The 16683-nt window shown below is 41.0% G+C and overlaps 1 protein-coding gene across 1 annotated transcript in view; it reads right to left on the bottom strand.

Moving 5' to 3' along the window:
- The window catches only part of RB195_005945 (uncharacterized protein), a gene marked incomplete at both ends in the record, with an annotated part of 46535 nt that extends 30111 nt beyond the window's left edge, over positions 1-16424 (bottom strand). The window contains 23 exons of the mRNA XM_064178765.1: positions 226-380; positions 442-568; positions 1239-1378; positions 1477-1566; positions 1633-1769; positions 2168-2232; positions 2452-2603; positions 3092-3178; positions 3263-3353; positions 3536-3641; positions 4075-4157; positions 4654-4809; positions 4866-4972; positions 5033-5133; positions 5501-5620; positions 5843-5989; positions 6283-6372; positions 6479-6617; positions 7650-7777; positions 7959-8090; positions 8768-8817; positions 9521-9653; positions 16334-16424. Of these exons, the coding sequence (XP_064035778.1) occupies positions 226-380; positions 442-568; positions 1239-1378; positions 1477-1566; positions 1633-1769; positions 2168-2232; positions 2452-2603; positions 3092-3178; positions 3263-3353; positions 3536-3641; positions 4075-4157; positions 4654-4809; positions 4866-4972; positions 5033-5133; positions 5501-5620; positions 5843-5989; positions 6283-6372; positions 6479-6617; positions 7650-7777; positions 7959-8090; positions 8768-8817; positions 9521-9653; positions 16334-16424 (2627 nt within the window). The remainder of the gene's footprint in view (positions 1-225; positions 381-441; positions 569-1238; positions 1379-1476; positions 1567-1632; positions 1770-2167; positions 2233-2451; positions 2604-3091; positions 3179-3262; positions 3354-3535; positions 3642-4074; positions 4158-4653; positions 4810-4865; positions 4973-5032; positions 5134-5500; positions 5621-5842; positions 5990-6282; positions 6373-6478; positions 6618-7649; positions 7778-7958; positions 8091-8767; positions 8818-9520; positions 9654-16333) is intronic.
- Positions 16425-16683: the final 259 nt, after the last annotated feature.

The following is a 16683-nucleotide window of genomic DNA, read 5'->3' as shown; positions in this document are numbered from 1 at the left end:
TTCCTCAAAATAAATGCGTTGGTGTTTTTCGGGACACAGAGAAAAAAGGGAAAGAAAAAAGAGAAAAGAAGAATCAAGAAAGAAAAAGGGATAATTAGGCTAGCTAGATAATAAGCGAAGAAGTGTAACATTGTAATACCTACAATTATAATGGAAAGTTCTGTCGTTAATGAGAAGATGAAGTAGTTTGACATAGGGAGAAAATGCACTAATTGATCTTCCTACCTGTAGATCTTAGCCGGTCTCTGCGCCTCTGCATAGAACATATAACCTTTCCATGGATGTATGACCACTGATACAGGATCTCGAAGGTTTTTCAACAGTTGCCGGTGAGTTAGTTGATCCGGATGAACGAGTCCGGTGTCCGAGATCTTCACCACCTGACAAATAGGTGGTGTTGGTCACCTTGCAACTTCGGCAAGCCGTAGTAGTCAAAAATACCTCAAGGCTATTTCTAATATTGTCGATGTAGTAGAGTTGTTTGCTGATCCAATCGAATGACATGGAGACTAAGCCATCATTGTGGGTCACAAGAACTGGGGCAGCTCCTTCACCATCAGGGCGAATGCTGAAAATCAGTGAAATTACTGGCTGGTTTTTTGCAGTAGCAGTTTCATTGGGAGTCTTCAAAATCACGTGGCAAAGCTTGATCAGAAACTATTTTCGATGAAAAAAACTCTTTCAACGGACGAGAATGTGGATACTATTCCAAAGACAACGAACGTTGAGCTAGCAGAGCGATATCTTTTGGGAAAATATAGGAACAGAGAAGATGACAGCAATAAAAGGAAATAGAACAAATGAAAAGAAAGAATAAAGGAAAGGAATAAAAAAAAGAAAGAAGAAATTGAGAACAACTTTCGCAGATCTTGAAAAATCTCAAGACTTGATTGTTAATCTGTTTTAGCAAACCATTGTTGAAATTAGATCCGTAGTCCAACAGCTTTCTTTATAAACTAGAGAATAATTTAATTTTCGTAAAAATAAGGATTTAAGAAAGAATAATGACATGAGAATAATGAAAAGAGTCAGAAATAAGAAGAAAACAGGAGTTTATTTCCCCAGCAAAGTCACTTCAACTATGTACGGCACCTTATTTAACCAATTGTTGCGCGTCTATCGTTCTGCTCAGCTACCTACCATTTCTTTCGCTTAAGAAAATTGCTGGAAATTACTGGGAAAAATTTCAGTGTGCTTCATAAAGTAGTTACTGCGAGTAGAACTGCTCAATAACTCACCGATATACCGTATTATCCATTATATCAGCATAAAAGAAGCTATTTCCATGAACATCACACTCCACCTCAAAGTACATGCCAATTCTTCGTTGGGATATCGGCGAAATAGGGAGTATCGCCTCAGAAAGCGAGTTTTGAACCTAAACGGAAGCGATGTGAATGTTAAAGCATAGGCAGAAGAATGCATGGAAAAGACAAAAGGAAATAAAGAAATTTCCAGGTCCTCCATAGAAGTCACCTGGTCAGGAAAGATTCCCCGCACGATTTTGTTGCTCGAGAATAGAAGATAATCGATAGAATCAACACACTTTTTACCTTCTACGAGTTTCTGAAAACAAAAACGCCGATAGATAAAGCAATGATAAGTTTCATCGAATAAATATATCTACAGCACCTGGCCAATGGGACAGGTACATCTATAGCCGACTCCAAAGCCACCGGCATCCTTTGACAACACACACATTCCCTCACAATCAGCTGTTGCACATGGATTTTCGATTTTTTGTGCTAGGCAGTCACTTTGGCCTGGCCCTTCAAAATTGTTGAACTGTTAGTTTTGTAGGAAATGTTTTCGTAAGAGCAGTATTTGCATCCTTAGCAGAACACATCACGATTCGGCAAAGTGCTCTACAGTAATCGTTCTAATCCGTAATTTACATGTTTATGTAGCGCTGGGTTCCCACAACCATGGATGGTGCCGAACATAATGACTATGCTACAACATTAAGAATAAATATCTCTACGATGTACGTACTGACCATCGCTACAGTGCTCATTCCTCTGAGGATACAAGCTATTCAAAGATTCTCACTTGACCTAGACTTTGTACTGGATTAGTTCATAGAATGGCTAGTAAAATATGCAATCGAAGTTGCCCACGGTGTCCATAGAATACAGCAAAGAACAAAGTCCAAAAAAGTTTTGCTCACCTGGCTGAGCCATAGGATGATAGGCGGAAATACCCATAGGGAACACATTGTTTTCCTTATTGGACCTGCAAAATTCGTAACAACTGAAGAAGGAAAAGATGTATAATTTTTCGTTAATTGGATCAACAGAACTGCTCCAAAAAAACGTAATCTTTAAATTGCTTCAAGCATCAATACGTAATCTACATGTGGGTTATCGCGACACTACGAGCAAGACTACACAAGCAATTTGTTCTGCACGCAGGAAATGCGGAGTATTTATTTGAATAGGAGTAAGCACTTACCAAATAATCTCTGATGGAGAACCGAATTTCTCGATTTTTACCACACCGAGGCGAGTCCAATCTGACCAGTACAAGTATTGATCGAAAAGGGCTAATCCGAATGGATGGGGGACATTGTTCATGCCTTGAGAAACGATACGACGGTCGTTACCCTATAAGAATAAACAAGAAATATCTAGTCAGTAATTGTGATCCCCAAGCTAGTAGGGACTCCAAAGTTAGAAGAAAAATGATGGAGAAAATACAGAGCGTAAGAGGATATAGCGACGGGAACGTTGCGTGGGAAATCCACTACGCAAAATTACCATAATCTAACTGCGTGGTAGGTTCAAAACATTTTTTGTGATAAGATTTTCGGAAGAACGCTCAAAAATTGTTCTCAGAGAAATATTCTGTCTAATAATAATGTCTTCAAAAATCACTAAGAAATTTCCCTGATTTGTAATTTCTCTTTTTTTGCTTACACAAGCAGGCAAAAAAGAAGATCATTTAGAACGACGAATTGAAGCACTTATACTTTCAGAAATTTTAAAACAGGAGGAAAAACAAGATATGGAGAGAACATTTTTTGTCTCCTTTTTTCATTTAATTTTTCATTTCATTTAATTTCCTAGACATTTGTTATGAAGGACATTTTCACCTGATAATCCATACTCTCCACTCTGTCCACTTTCGGATCTACCCAGTAGACTCGTCTTGCCGGAATATCCACAACGATTCCAGAGACCTACGAATTTGGGTCTTTTAATCATGGTTATGAATCAAGGGTGGTACACACTGTCAGAAATCAAAAAAGCACTTGTCTACATACCTGATGAGTGTGAGTGTTAATAAGAGTACGCCGTCTCGATCCATCCATGGCAGCACCCTCGACTTTGAACTGATTCGTGAAGAACATTTCCCTGCAATATACCATTCAATTAATAAAATGTTAGGAGAAATAAGAACTTCACCACCAACAACAACAAAATACCACAACAACAAAAACGGTAACAACTCGAAAGAAAACTCACGGACATACTAGAGTTTTTTCTCTCTAAAAACGCATTAATTTTACAAAATCGCGAAAAAGCAAAAGCCTCACCCTCTCAGTGGATCCAAAGCGATATCCAGGGGCAGGGTGAGGCCATCGGCGAGAAGGACCGTGCGACGGTCACCGTCGTAGGAAGAGACGTCGATTCTTCGTGATCCTAAACATTCACAAAAATCGGGAAAAGTGGAAGTCAGAAAAGAAGAATTTAGGCATTTAAGCATGCCAGCGTATACAATTCTAGTCCGGGAGACATCGGAATTTTAGCTTTTACGGTGCTGCAGGAAGAGCTGACTGAATTTGTGGCATAACCAAAGATGAAGAAGCCTGGATATCATCCAAATCTGGCCGAGTGTGAGAATTTGAAGAGGTGCAGCAACCTCAGAGGCTCAACTTGTGCAGATTACTGTTCACCATTGTTGTGTGCTCCCACTCAAAACTGTACTCTGCTTCAATTTTACTGTTTGGAAAATTCCCCGTGATTTTTAATCTTGGAAAAGTGGAGAAGTGGCTTTTTGTTCATTATAATCTATAAGTGGTGAACCCACTGCGATGCTGTGACTTACAATAAAACTGCGGGGCAAAAAGCTTACCAGATTCGATTATGTACAGCGTGTTGGTAATCCAATCCACCGCCAGAGATCGGGGATATACCAATGATTTCAGACCTAGTTTCCTTAAAGTATTAGGATTTGCTGATTTTAAAGAATCCGCCATCAAAACATGCATCCACGTTGGTGGGGCGCAGAAAGCATCGGGAAGGAGTGCGACACATCCGATATGGATGACCGGAGGGGGGGGGGGGGAAATTTTTGTCTTTTGTGAGTGCGAATCGATCGTCCAATACCCGATTTGAATATGACACGTATGAACGGAGTTTAAGTCAGCGTCCTACGGTTTTGCTGGAAAGAAAACCAGTGCAGTAGTTTCTGTTCAGGTCTGCCAAAAAATATACAATTTAAAGATTTAGGGCAATCGGTGCAAAAAGGTCAGGTTTTCATTTCAAAAATAAATTTTGAATGTCTCACTCTTATATAGGAAAAATGTCAGAAAAAATTGTAGGTCCTTTGAAAAAATCTGTTTGTGTAGCTTTTCCATTTCCAATTCCTCTCCTTCATTCAAAAAAACGTAGGGGATGTGTACATTTCTGTCAGGTTGAGCAGGAGAACTACTGAGAGGACTGAAGACGAATTGAGAAAGCTGAAGTTTTCAAGAGAGAATATTTATCACATCCTACTTTGCGATCTCCGTAATCAAAATCGATGCCATAAATAAATTCCCCGGAAGCCAATCGTTTAGGCTCAGTGTTAGGTCCAGTAGGATCAAGCCTGAACGGATATCGATTGTTGTCTGGTAAATCGGACACGGGAAGTTATTCGCTTACTTGTAAAGCCCCTCTCTTCGTGCCACGAACAGCTTCATCTTCTCAGCATTCTGGGACACACAGTAGCCTCGCGTTGTGAGATTATCTTGACCGGGCCCGTGAAGCATCTGAATGAGCAGAGCACTGAGTCTAACTGCGTCGGTCCGCCATCGACAGCACTCGTTTACCATCAATGTGTAGCATTCTCCGATGCAGGAACATGTGAAGCCGGGGCGGTGATTGGCGCACAGCTGGTCGCAATAGCCGAATTCAGCGCACTCGTTGATGTCTGAACAAGATCAAAGATCGTGTAGGAAGAAGACTTACCAGGACACTGTATATGACAAAAAAGGGAAATTTTCGCGATCGATTTTTCCCTGAATATTCATCTGGTTCAAACACAGTAAGAAGCTACACGTTGATTGTCGTCTTCTACTCGCAAATCCTCCGTTTTCACGAGGAAAAGTCTTTCAGCATAGCAGCGGTAACTGCTGCCACGAACAGCGAGTTTGGTTAGAGTTATCAAGTAGCGGAATAAACAAATGAATGGAAAGAATGAATAATCCAAGAAGAGTGAGTGCAGAGACGAGAGAAGGAATAAATGAGCAAATAAAGAAGGCAATAAGGTAAACAAACAAGGTGAATGTATAGCTTGCCTGAACAAGTCCTGTGGAACCTCTCATCCAGCCTATACCCATTTGGACATGTGCAGACCCCTCCATGCGGTGAAGCATGGCAGCCTGCTTGGCATCCTAGGGAAGGGCAGAGATTCTGGGCTGAAATCAGTACAACATTTTTCTAGTTATAAGAAAAATAACTGCTAGTAGTTTTCTACCTACATCGATGTGGAAAATTATGTGCAAGTAATGCCTAATACTAGAAGAAAAACTACTGAAAAAATGAAATATGTAACTCGTAAGATCGTGAAAGCCGTTAGAATCCTTAAAACCTCATCAAGAGCCTTGCAAAATTGTGAAATTTAAGATCGCAGTACTAACAGCAGTGCTCCTCGTCGGCGCCATCAGCGCAATCCTTGACACCATCACAGAGACGCAACTCGTCGATGCAATGTCCCGTTCCATTGCAGTGCCACTTTCCAGGTGGGCAGCGGTACTCGCCACAGTCCTCTTCGTCCGAATTATCACCTAGAATGAAATTTCCTCACAAGAGCCTTCGAAAAGTGGAGAGAGCAACATGGTTATAGGAGAGGGATGACATTGTGTGGTTTTCAAAATGCGAATGTGGACGCGTACATAAAGTCGACTATTGTTAACTAGCCCTTTTGTTGAGGGTTGGGATGGTGGTGATCGCTGAGAGGTGAAGAAATGGGAGTAAACCGGAATGTACTGGATGAAAAATCCAATATAATCCAAGTGATTTAATTTCCTAAGATTTCTAGAAATGTGATGTCGCCTAATGTTCTTAGGTATAAACATACCGCAGTCATCGTAGTAGTCGCACTTAAATTTCCTCGGTTGGCATCTCTTGTTTTTGCATTGAAACTCGCTAGCAGAGCATTGTTTGAACTCTAAAAATTGTCAACCATAGATTTGATCCACCAGTGCTACAAGTTTTTGAAATGAGAAGTCTCGGCCTTTATTTGAAAACTGAAAGAAGAGAATGTTAGAGCTGACCGCACGTATCGGGTTCGTCCGACCCATCCGCGCAATCCTTAGATCCATCGCAAACCCATGATTTCTGGACGCATTGTGATTGGTCGGCACATCGGAATTGGTATTGGAAGCAGGCTGTGTGATTTCGAGAGCATGAATCCTAGGAGTGCAAATCATTCCGGGAAATTGTAAAATGATTCAAGGACCAGAAAAATTTTACAAGTAGTTCATACATCCAGAAATTTTGGATAAGGAAGACAAAATACTGAATGAGGTTTTCTCTGTCAAACCGCTCCCTCGGAAGCATCAAGATAACACTCTTCCTGCTACTGCTTCTCAATCTACCACTTACTTCGCTGAAGAACATAAATAACATCGCAGCAAACAGGTTTTTGATAAGTACACGACTCAGACTCTTTAGATCTGTTGTGCTCCTTAGATCTGGGAGTCTTTCTTGTTGAGTAGCGAAGGTACGGTAGGATCAACACCCAGCCGGCATTCTACGCCAAGGAGTTCTATTAGTAATCACTAAGCACAAAATTATACACGTCGATTGCCAAGCTACGTAAAAATTTTGCAAATTATAACAGTATGTAGTAGTTTAGCACGAACAACAAGGTGCTCCTAGTTCTTTCAGGTGCTAAGCAAACTTCATTATTTGGATAGCACCCAAATTCTTTAGAACATAGAGAATCGCAGATGGAAATGGTTATTTTCCACAACTTATATTGACAATTTTGAAAATCGCCAAACATTCCCGTCTATCAGTCGTGGTGCACACCAGGAGACTTGTTCCTGAGATCCCCATGGTAATTGTAGTTGGGGAGCGGGAGGGCACTCAGTAGTGCCCTTCTTTCTGTACGCTCTAGTTCTTATTTTTTTCTCTTAGTAACTTTAGCTTATATAGATATTATAAGACTAATGCTTAGGTCTTAGCGCTCCAACTGATTTGGTTATTGATTTCCAGAAATAACGGCGCCACTGAGTGCCACCCCCAAATACATTTTTCCCTATCCCCATTCTGCTATTATCACATGCGGTTGTGTTGCTCATCTACTATTTTGCCAATAGAGATGTGAAACATTAGCCTGCGTGACGACGAAGTAAGTGAGAGCTGCACTCATCCTTCAATCCTCTAATCCCTTTAGATCGGCCGGTCCAGGTCTTCTAGGTGGAAAAATTGTGTGATTACCTTTTCATCACTCAAATCACGGCAGTCGTATTTCCCGTCGCATTTCTTGGAGACATCGAAGCATTGACGTCCATCTGCACACATGAACACACTTCCGTCGTGATTATCGCAGTCTACAGGGTTGGCTGCTGAAATTGGGATGCACTAACTTATTAGAGGTTTATAACGGTTTATGAATGTATCGCCTCTAAAAATTTTGAGGAACAGAAACCCAGAATTCTATGTGGTGCAGAGCGGACAGTATTGATGTTTCGGAAAGGCTGCTACTGTTATGAGATTGTGCTACGATGGTGCTGCCAACAAACTCACGGCAATCCTTCTCATCAGATCCATCCGCGCAATCGGTAATGTTGTCACATCGTTGGTATTCAGCGATACACGAGACACTATGCCATTCGTATTTATCGCATTGCCATTGATCAGCCTTACATCCGGGATGAGCTAAACCATGCATGGTAAGTTGCTAACCAGTTTATGGAGGTCACTTTTTTGAGAGTCTCTTGAAGCGCCCGATAATCCCATAGTAGCGCTCGTTGCTCGCAAACCACTTAATGAGGTCACCTTTCAATCCCTGCACTAACTGTTGCCCGTAACCACGTAGTCATAAATTATTTCACACCAAAATGTACAGTAATACTGCAGCATATCTAGTGAATAATAGCTATTCACATGGTGGTTCTGAAGGTCAACGGTGCAACCAGCTCGAGTTTTCTTCTTCAGATTTCCCGTTTGTAGATCGAACACAGATAGTGGAAGAAAATGTTTGGAGCGAAATTCAGTGCTAGGAGAAAGTTATGTGGATCAAATTCGTTTGGAAGCCTTCATCGGTCAGTGAAATATTGGATGATTCTGTGTAAAACAGAAAGGTAAAGTTTCCAATGATTCAAATTACTACTATGTAGGAGATTTTGGACGGCTAATAAAGGAATTAGACGGGAGCATTATAAGTTACTCGCACTTCATAATTACATTTATTAGAAAGTCTGGGAGAGAAAACTGAACAGTCACGAGCAGTAAGCACTAACGAGTGGAATATCCTTGCGCTAATAATGCTCTATAAGACAACGAAAGAGAAGAGGAGTTGACAATGAAATGGAAATGGAGAAATCGTAACTCACGGCAGTCTTTCTCGTCCTCCCCGTCCGAACAATCACCGGATCCGTCACACCTAAAGTGGGAAGGTGAATTGCAACTGAGTATTTGAGCGATTTTTTGGAGAAGGAGAAGGTGAATTCCAGTTATCCGTTCAGGAATAGAAATTCTCTTTCAATATAATGTGGACTTTCTGCTAAAGTTACGTTGAAATCCGCCTTACCGAGATTACAAATGTGGTTGGACCTAATTTTGCAGCAAAAAAAAATCTAAAAAAATAAGAATCAAAAATCGAAAATAAAGGGTGTATGGTTCCACTAAAATTTCTGGCAGCCCTGTTGACTAAAATGCCTTTTTTTGTGGACTTCTTTCTTGGACGTGCCCGCATACCACACAAAGTCTGTAGAACTAGATTCATATCAAACAGATTAGAACGCTTTTCTGTACTTGCGACGGTACACAACAGAACAACAAACATCTAAAGCACTAAATTCTACGTAACATTTCACGTACTCTTGCAAAAAGCAAAATAAGTGTCGTTTCTCTCTTCTAATTCCCTCTAGGATTTCGCTGTATATACATTAATCAGAAGATAAGAAGGAGCTAAAATCTAATAAGGAATTCATCGATAAGGTTCTTTACCGGCGTTGGAATTTAGCGGTTTTTTCCTGCTCAAAAATTTCTGCATTTCCGAGGAACTACATACTCCAAACGGTTGGAGGCACCTCCATGAATCACCATTAAAGATCGAGAAAAGTATCTCAATTTATGTCGCCAACCTCCATTCTGCTCTGATGCACTTCCCATCATTGCAACGAAAGTCATTCTCCCCGCATACGGTCGAAGCACTGTTCACCGATGCGGATAACGGTTGTGAGCGTGTTCGCGTCGAGATCGATGGGGGAGAGTCGACTGAAAACAGTGATAGTGTTATTAATTTTGGACTGTTTCTGAGCACACCTTTAGACATTGATCATGAAAGAATTGCTGGACCCCACTCGATCAATTTACAGCAGAATGGGAGTCATGGTTATCAACGTGATTGCCTAGCTATTCTCTGGACTTCAAAAGAGTTAGATGGTTTACTTCAAGCCTCCTGGAAGGTGATCTGACAAAGCCATAAGATCCCCACTCGTCCGTCCACAACGCTTCAATAAAGTTTCGTCGCCCGGAAATGTCCGCGCGAGCTATGATGAATGACGTGCGCAGAAAAAGTCCTAAGACTGGAACCCATCGGCGACCTGACTACGGTCGAATAAGCTGTTTAATTAGTGTCCCTGCCGATACTGGATAGCACCACATAGAACCTCTGAATCCTTTTTCGCTCCTCGTAAGACCCACTTCAAATGATCCCTCTGCTGAACGAACAACCGGGGAATGGAGAGATGGATGGATGACCCATGCACTGCGCGATGTTGTATTGTGTCGTGGAAACCCGTTTCGGGATGACTTTGCATCGAAAGAACGAATCCTATTGGAGAGGCGGGAAGCGACAGAAAGTGGGCATGCGTTTGAATAAACAAATGTTTATATAGGAGGTATTTATGCATCGTCTAAGCAAAATAAACGTCTACGGTCACAGTGGTCTAGTTACAAAATCCCTGGGCGATAGTTGTGTCAATTGCGTGGGTGAAGACGAACAGTGTGAAGTGGTGTTTTAAAGACAGGTATACTTAAAAGTCGATCGACAGACATAGATATTCTGTAGAGGATGGATGTTCGTACATATAGAGAAAGTGTAGTAAAACGACAAACAGACCGAAAAACTAACAAGATGACAACTGTGGGCGAACAATAAATAAGCAGTGGACTGACACCTGTTCAAAAATAGAAGATAGTGGACAAACAATTATAAACAAACTGCTTTAAAAAATAAGCAAAAGACGGGAAACCTTTAAAGTAGATAGAATAAGAAATCACGATATTGCTGTTCGGAACTGAAAGTATCAGGGAAAGTAAATACAAGCAAAATTAGAAAGAAGATAAAAAGAGGAGAAAACAGACGGGAAAAAAACGAATGGTCATAAAGAAGTGAATGAAGTGGGTGAGACGGACAAAAGCAAAAGCAAGTAAACGTCGTTGAACATGTAGCCGACGGCTGGCAGCAAGGTGAACATCGACTTGTGCACATACTTTGATCAACAAAAAGCAAGAAGCCAGACGAGCAGTTCTAATGAAGGGCAGAAGTTCTAATGAAGCTTCGTCTATTGGGAAAGAGAGTGATGGAAGAAAAATTGCATCTGTAATTTAACACTGAGTTTAATTGTGTAACAGAAATCTATTGCCTCTCTCCAGTCTCGTTTGCAACGAGTGTTCAAAAATATTGTTTCTATCTATCCGGACGCGAGCATTTTTCATCTCCGAAGTTCAAATTTCACTCCGACAATGTTTGTGTATGTATGCCCATACGTATGCAATCGTTTCCTTCCTCTCTTGTGTTGAATTTGTTCGCAGCGCGTTTGTGAGCGCTCAAATTCGACCACTCCAAAAACGAGGAAAAAAATGACCACATGCTGCGCACTGACGAACTGTCCCATACTCGCCGCGAGTCAATCGTGCGTTCGATAGAATTTGTTATTTCCTACGATTTGTAAGCGATGATTTGTGTTTATTTTTATGATGCGGTAAGAATGCATGTGATTCGGCAAAGGTCTCCACCACTATCACGCGATTGAATGTTATTTGTAGACATTTCTAACCTTGAAAACATGTCTTCCGGAAGGGAAACGACGTTCTCAAAACTGGTAATTTCGTAACTGTAGTGTGATCAATTCTACGGTGTAATCAAACTCAAACTAAATACAAACAAAATCACCAAACATCTTTTTCTCCTGGAAATTACACAACGACGCTCTTGAAGGAAGAATCTAGGAAGACTACTTTTTTGTAAAGATGCTAAGGTACGAGAACGTGCCCGATATTACGCTAGCTTAAAGACTGCATGGTCGGAAATCTAAGCTTTAATATCCATGCTTTACTTCATCTAAAGCATCCAAATATTAGGTTGATCATCTCCCATTCGATATGAACGTGAACGTTGTGAGGCGAGAAACGCGGGAAACGACCTTACATGCTCGCCAAAACCTCGAGACTTCCGTGGGAAGTTATGCGTAGAACATGGGAATTGACATTTCCCATGTTCTACGCGTAACTTCCAGGTTATGCACCGGTCACAGCATGTGGGAAGCTCTTAAGTCCATTGAGAAACGAGTTAGTGGCGAAATGGTGCAGTTTCATGTGGGCTGGTACAAAAATGTCGCAACGACAATTAAATGAGGCCTTGGTAAGGGCTTAAAATCCTTAGTATCAATTTTTTTCCCCGCTTCGACGCATTTGTTCTGCTGTTCAAAACCAGATGCGCCTAAGACTTCAGGTGTTCCTAATGAAGATACGTGCTGACAAGTGTTCTCTTTTGGCTTCGACATTTTGCTGCCAATCTCGAAGGGGAGAAGATTGTTTTTCATCGAAGAAATGTATACGAAATGAGGAGAAATTGAGGACGTGGCAAAGAAACTGTTTGTCCCTTCAAATAGTTTCAGGTAGAGAATGGAAATAGAAATTGCAGGGCAAAAATTCCCAAGCCAAAAATCCTCTCTTGCCCCTCTACATTGATTAACTTCTACGTAGCGTTCGGAGATTTCTCAAGGAAATTCTTTTGACGTCAGTGTTTGACTGATACTCCGAAAGAAAGAGTGACGACGCAACTAAAGGAATAAACGAAGTCACTAATCAACCTAACGCGAAGATTTTGAAAAAATTCTCTTTTCTGCACTCTGACGAAAAATAACTGGAGAAAATACCAACTTGTACTTCTGCTTGTGCCTACTGTGACCATTGATTAGGTAAGAAATAGACATAACAAAGAATTCCCGTCAAAGGAGAAATCTTTGGAATTATTTGTGCAAAAATTACCAAAACTTCGATTAAAGGAGAATGTCCTTGAAGATCCATGTGCAGTTGGGCCTAGGGCATGTTTTTAAAATTAGGAAATCTTGAGTTGCTGCCGAGGAGTTCTGCTTCCTCCTAATCAGTTGTCTATTTTCAGTTAAATTCCAAAGTATGCGAAAAAAAAGGCAGGAAAATCGCAATCATTCTGTCTAAAGATAATTTAATATAAGTGGAAGTCAGAGGAAGTCTTTGGAAAAGAAATGTGTCTCAAAAACAACATAAAATGCCCGTCCTACTCAAATCCTGCTCATAACGATTCTTGTGGACGTGTAACTGGCCTACACAATGACTTGCGGGGGCTTGCGATGTCAAGTCAGCGTTTTTATCCTCCCAGACGAGTCTGGTACTAATTTATCGACCCCGGAGATATGAAAGGCTTAGTGAGCACTAGCGCGGATTCGAACCACCGATCGATCGTGCAGACACAACGGAACCTCTTACCGACTGCGCTACAAACAGGGATGCTGCACATTATTCTTATGAGATATTCTTGAGAGCACCACGGTTACTTTTCTATGAGCGTCCGTAAACAGGCCAAAAGCAAAAGCAATATAAAAAGATCCAAGCCAGTTATGCAAAGATGACGGATCACCTGTCGACCGGCTATTGTCTGTTCTTCAGTCATAATCACAACATGGCCAGTAGTCAATCGTTTGGTAGTTAGAAGCACGTTTTCTAAGAACTAGCAGGTATTATTCACGTCGGAACCAACATCGACTAGCCTGACTTCTTTACACCGCGTTCTTCTTCTTTAGTGGATCAACCCTGTACGTTAAAACCCTCTAACTGAGCCTGTAAACAGTGGAAAAAACAAAGCACGAAGAAATCACAGACGAAACGAGTTCATCGTGCTGGATACGGCTACCGCTGTTGGACTGCAGACTAAATGACGTAGAGATCAGGAAATCAAATAGGGTAGTATGAAGCCGACTCGACTTTTTCGTCTCTACATCATCTAAACATGAATAACACCTTCAGTCGGACTATGAGATCTTTCGACTTCATGCCGTGTTCATCGTAGTTTACTTGTTTATTATGGTGTCGAAATAGAAGATTGATTTTTCCTTCAGGACCCCATCAGTGAAAAAAAAACCTTGTAAAAAATACACAGGGGTTACGGTAGGAGGCAATGAACAGTGCAGTGAATGAATGCAAAGGGATACTCGGCAAGTGCGGCAAGTCAACGTTTCTCTTGTGACGAATTCGTTAATATGGTTGTGCTTTGTAAAATTTTGTGAATTCATTCAATTTTGAGAAATCAGCACTGAGGATGTACGTATAAGCTCGCATAAGGAATCTTAAAATATTTCAACTTCCTGCACTACATATCTCACAAATATGCATCCATTTTTTCATACATTTTCATAATTATTTTTCGTAATTTTGATAAATTTCATTGGGTCGTACTTGAAACTGCGCAGAACGGCCTAAAACTGTGCATTGGAATACTTTTTCGACTGAGTTCTCTCACAACCGGTTTCTTCTGCTTTGTACGAGCTTAGTCTTCAAACAAGTGAAATTTACGAGATGTTATATTAAATGGTGTAACCGTACTAAAAGAACTGTTCTCATAAGACATTGGTCTTTACCTGCTCGATTATTAGACGAACTCGATATTTTCTACACAGAAAGAAAACATCAAGTTCGTCTAATTAAAGAATAAAGAGAAGAAAATCAAAAAAGAAAGGTGGAAGTGCTTCATCGATAAGATTGATGGGGAAAATGTTCCAACCTTAGACAAAGTCAAACGTGGAAGTATGTAAGTCTTCACATTTACTTTCTCCAAGCTCTGCAAGTAGTGCCGACAAGCAGTGGGCCTGTCTGCCGAATTGATGGGACTTGCCAGCAGCTGCATACAAATGTACGTTAACTGTTCGCTGTGATACCAAACGTAGCATCCCTCAGAAATTTCCATACTTCGCAAGAAACAGAAAACTTTGCAGAAAACTGAGTGAAGAACCGCACGAAAAAGCAGTATTCTGTAGCATTCCGAGGATTTATTCCAAAATCATTTTTCAAATAGAATTCGCATAACTAGAGAAAGACGGCTGCGTGCTCAATTTTATCATGTTTTATGGCCCTAGACTACTTGAAATTACTGCTGAGAGGTGCAAAACACAAAATCGCAAAGGAAAATAATTGAAAGTACAGAAACAAAAAACAGAGGACACAGCAAAAAAAAACTGGGAACATTTTTTTTCACTGATTTGTTGAATAATCGCAATGTCAGAGACACCTTTTAGAACTTATTGATGAGTTGGAGGAAGTAGCTCCTTGTTAGTACATGATTTCCAGGCAGGAGTCACGGTTTCAGTTCTTGAACAATTTTTGGAACATATGAGATGGTCTCCAAACCAACCAGAGGAGTACGGGGAAACAATTAGAATTTTAGTTCTGCATATAAGACTATCAAAAATATGTTAAAATTTTTTTTTAAGAAAATTAATATATGAAATGAGCAATTCAGCGATTTCAAATGAGAAAAGATGAAAAGGATAAAGTCACAGACGTATCAATCCACTTGGGATGCGCCAACGCGTTTTACTGGAATTCGTAATCGTTGAGGTTTTGGAACGCGTGTTGGCCTACACAATGACTTGCGGGGGCCAGCCGATGATCAAGTCAGTGTTTTTATCCTCCCAGACAAGTCTGGTACCAATTTATCGACCCCGGAGGGATGAGAGGCTTGGTTTGCACAAGGGCGTTCCGAACCCTCGACCGTGTAGCTACAACGGACCTCTAACCGACTGCGCCACATCCGCCCTCAAATGAGAAAATGAAACCATAAAACCTCATTTTAGCAGGAGACAATGTTTCGGCCACAAAATTTACTACTATTTGAATGTGCTTTCAAAGACAACCGCATTGACCGTTCTCTCTTCCTCCGCCAAATGGGCATATTTGTGGTTCTCTGATTCGCTTGTTTTTTCTGCTACCCCACCACTATAGTCACCTTATCAAAGAGTCATATCCATCCAAAATCCAGTAGCGGTCGATTTCGCCCCATATCACCCACATCGGTCAATTACCTCTGCCCATTCGACACCAAACGAATTCAAGTGGAACCACATTAAACGCCCGCATAAAATGTCCTTTTCGACGTTATCGATCGATCAATGTCCAGTAATCATTCGAATCCACACTGAGGAACAGACACGACGATCGATATCGTTGTGTAATTACCAAACCCGGCTGTAACCTTGACCGGTGCGACGAAATAGCGAGCATTAAGGTGGAAAAAAACGTAGGATCGCTGAATGGTTTCGGATTATCCGCACTGAAGAAGGACGGGAGAATTTCTGGAAAATTTACAAGAAATGGAATGTTGGGTGAGGAGAGAGGAGAGGTGGAAGATTAAGCAAATAGCAGCAGGATTCTTCCACTTCCACAAAGGCAGGAATTACCTTGAGAGCCTAAGAGTTGGGTGTTGATGCAGAAGGTGTCTAATAGACAGAAAAAACTAGGAGACACCCAGGAATTCTTCTCGGATATTGAGATATTGAGATAAAATGAAAGATGTGGGTCCAACTCCCATTTTGGGCAAGAGGTTTATCGGCACTGAATTCTCTCTCGAGATGCATTTTTATTGCTTTTGAATACATAAAAATATCTATACAAATTCCTTCAGAAAGAAAACAACCTACCTTGCAATGGCAATTGTCGTGGAGTCGATACCGGTAGCACATTGTATGGTAATAAATATAACAGGAATATTAGATTACTGTAGAAGTGCATGTCCACTTTGATACATTAGGGTACGGTATGACGTGCTGCTGCTGCTTGATACAAATTGGTAAAATCACGTGACGATGGCAAGTTTAACGAGGTGGACGCTACAGCCGCCGAATCCTGCAAAAGGGCGAGTGTCAGACGGGCTATCAGCACTATTTGGATTACTGTAACACGAATGGAAATGTTTTGCTTGGAAAACGACGGCTTCCGATGTTGGACTTATGGTGGTTCAATCGAAATAAGTATGGTTGTGAGAGAAAGG

This window comes from Necator americanus, chromosome I, assembly GCF_031761385.1.
Source record: "Necator americanus strain Aroian chromosome I, whole genome shotgun sequence".
Classification (NCBI taxonomy): Eukaryota; Metazoa; Nematoda; class Chromadorea; order Rhabditida; family Ancylostomatidae; genus Necator; species Necator americanus.
This window is presented reverse-complemented; position numbering and strand designations above follow the sequence as displayed.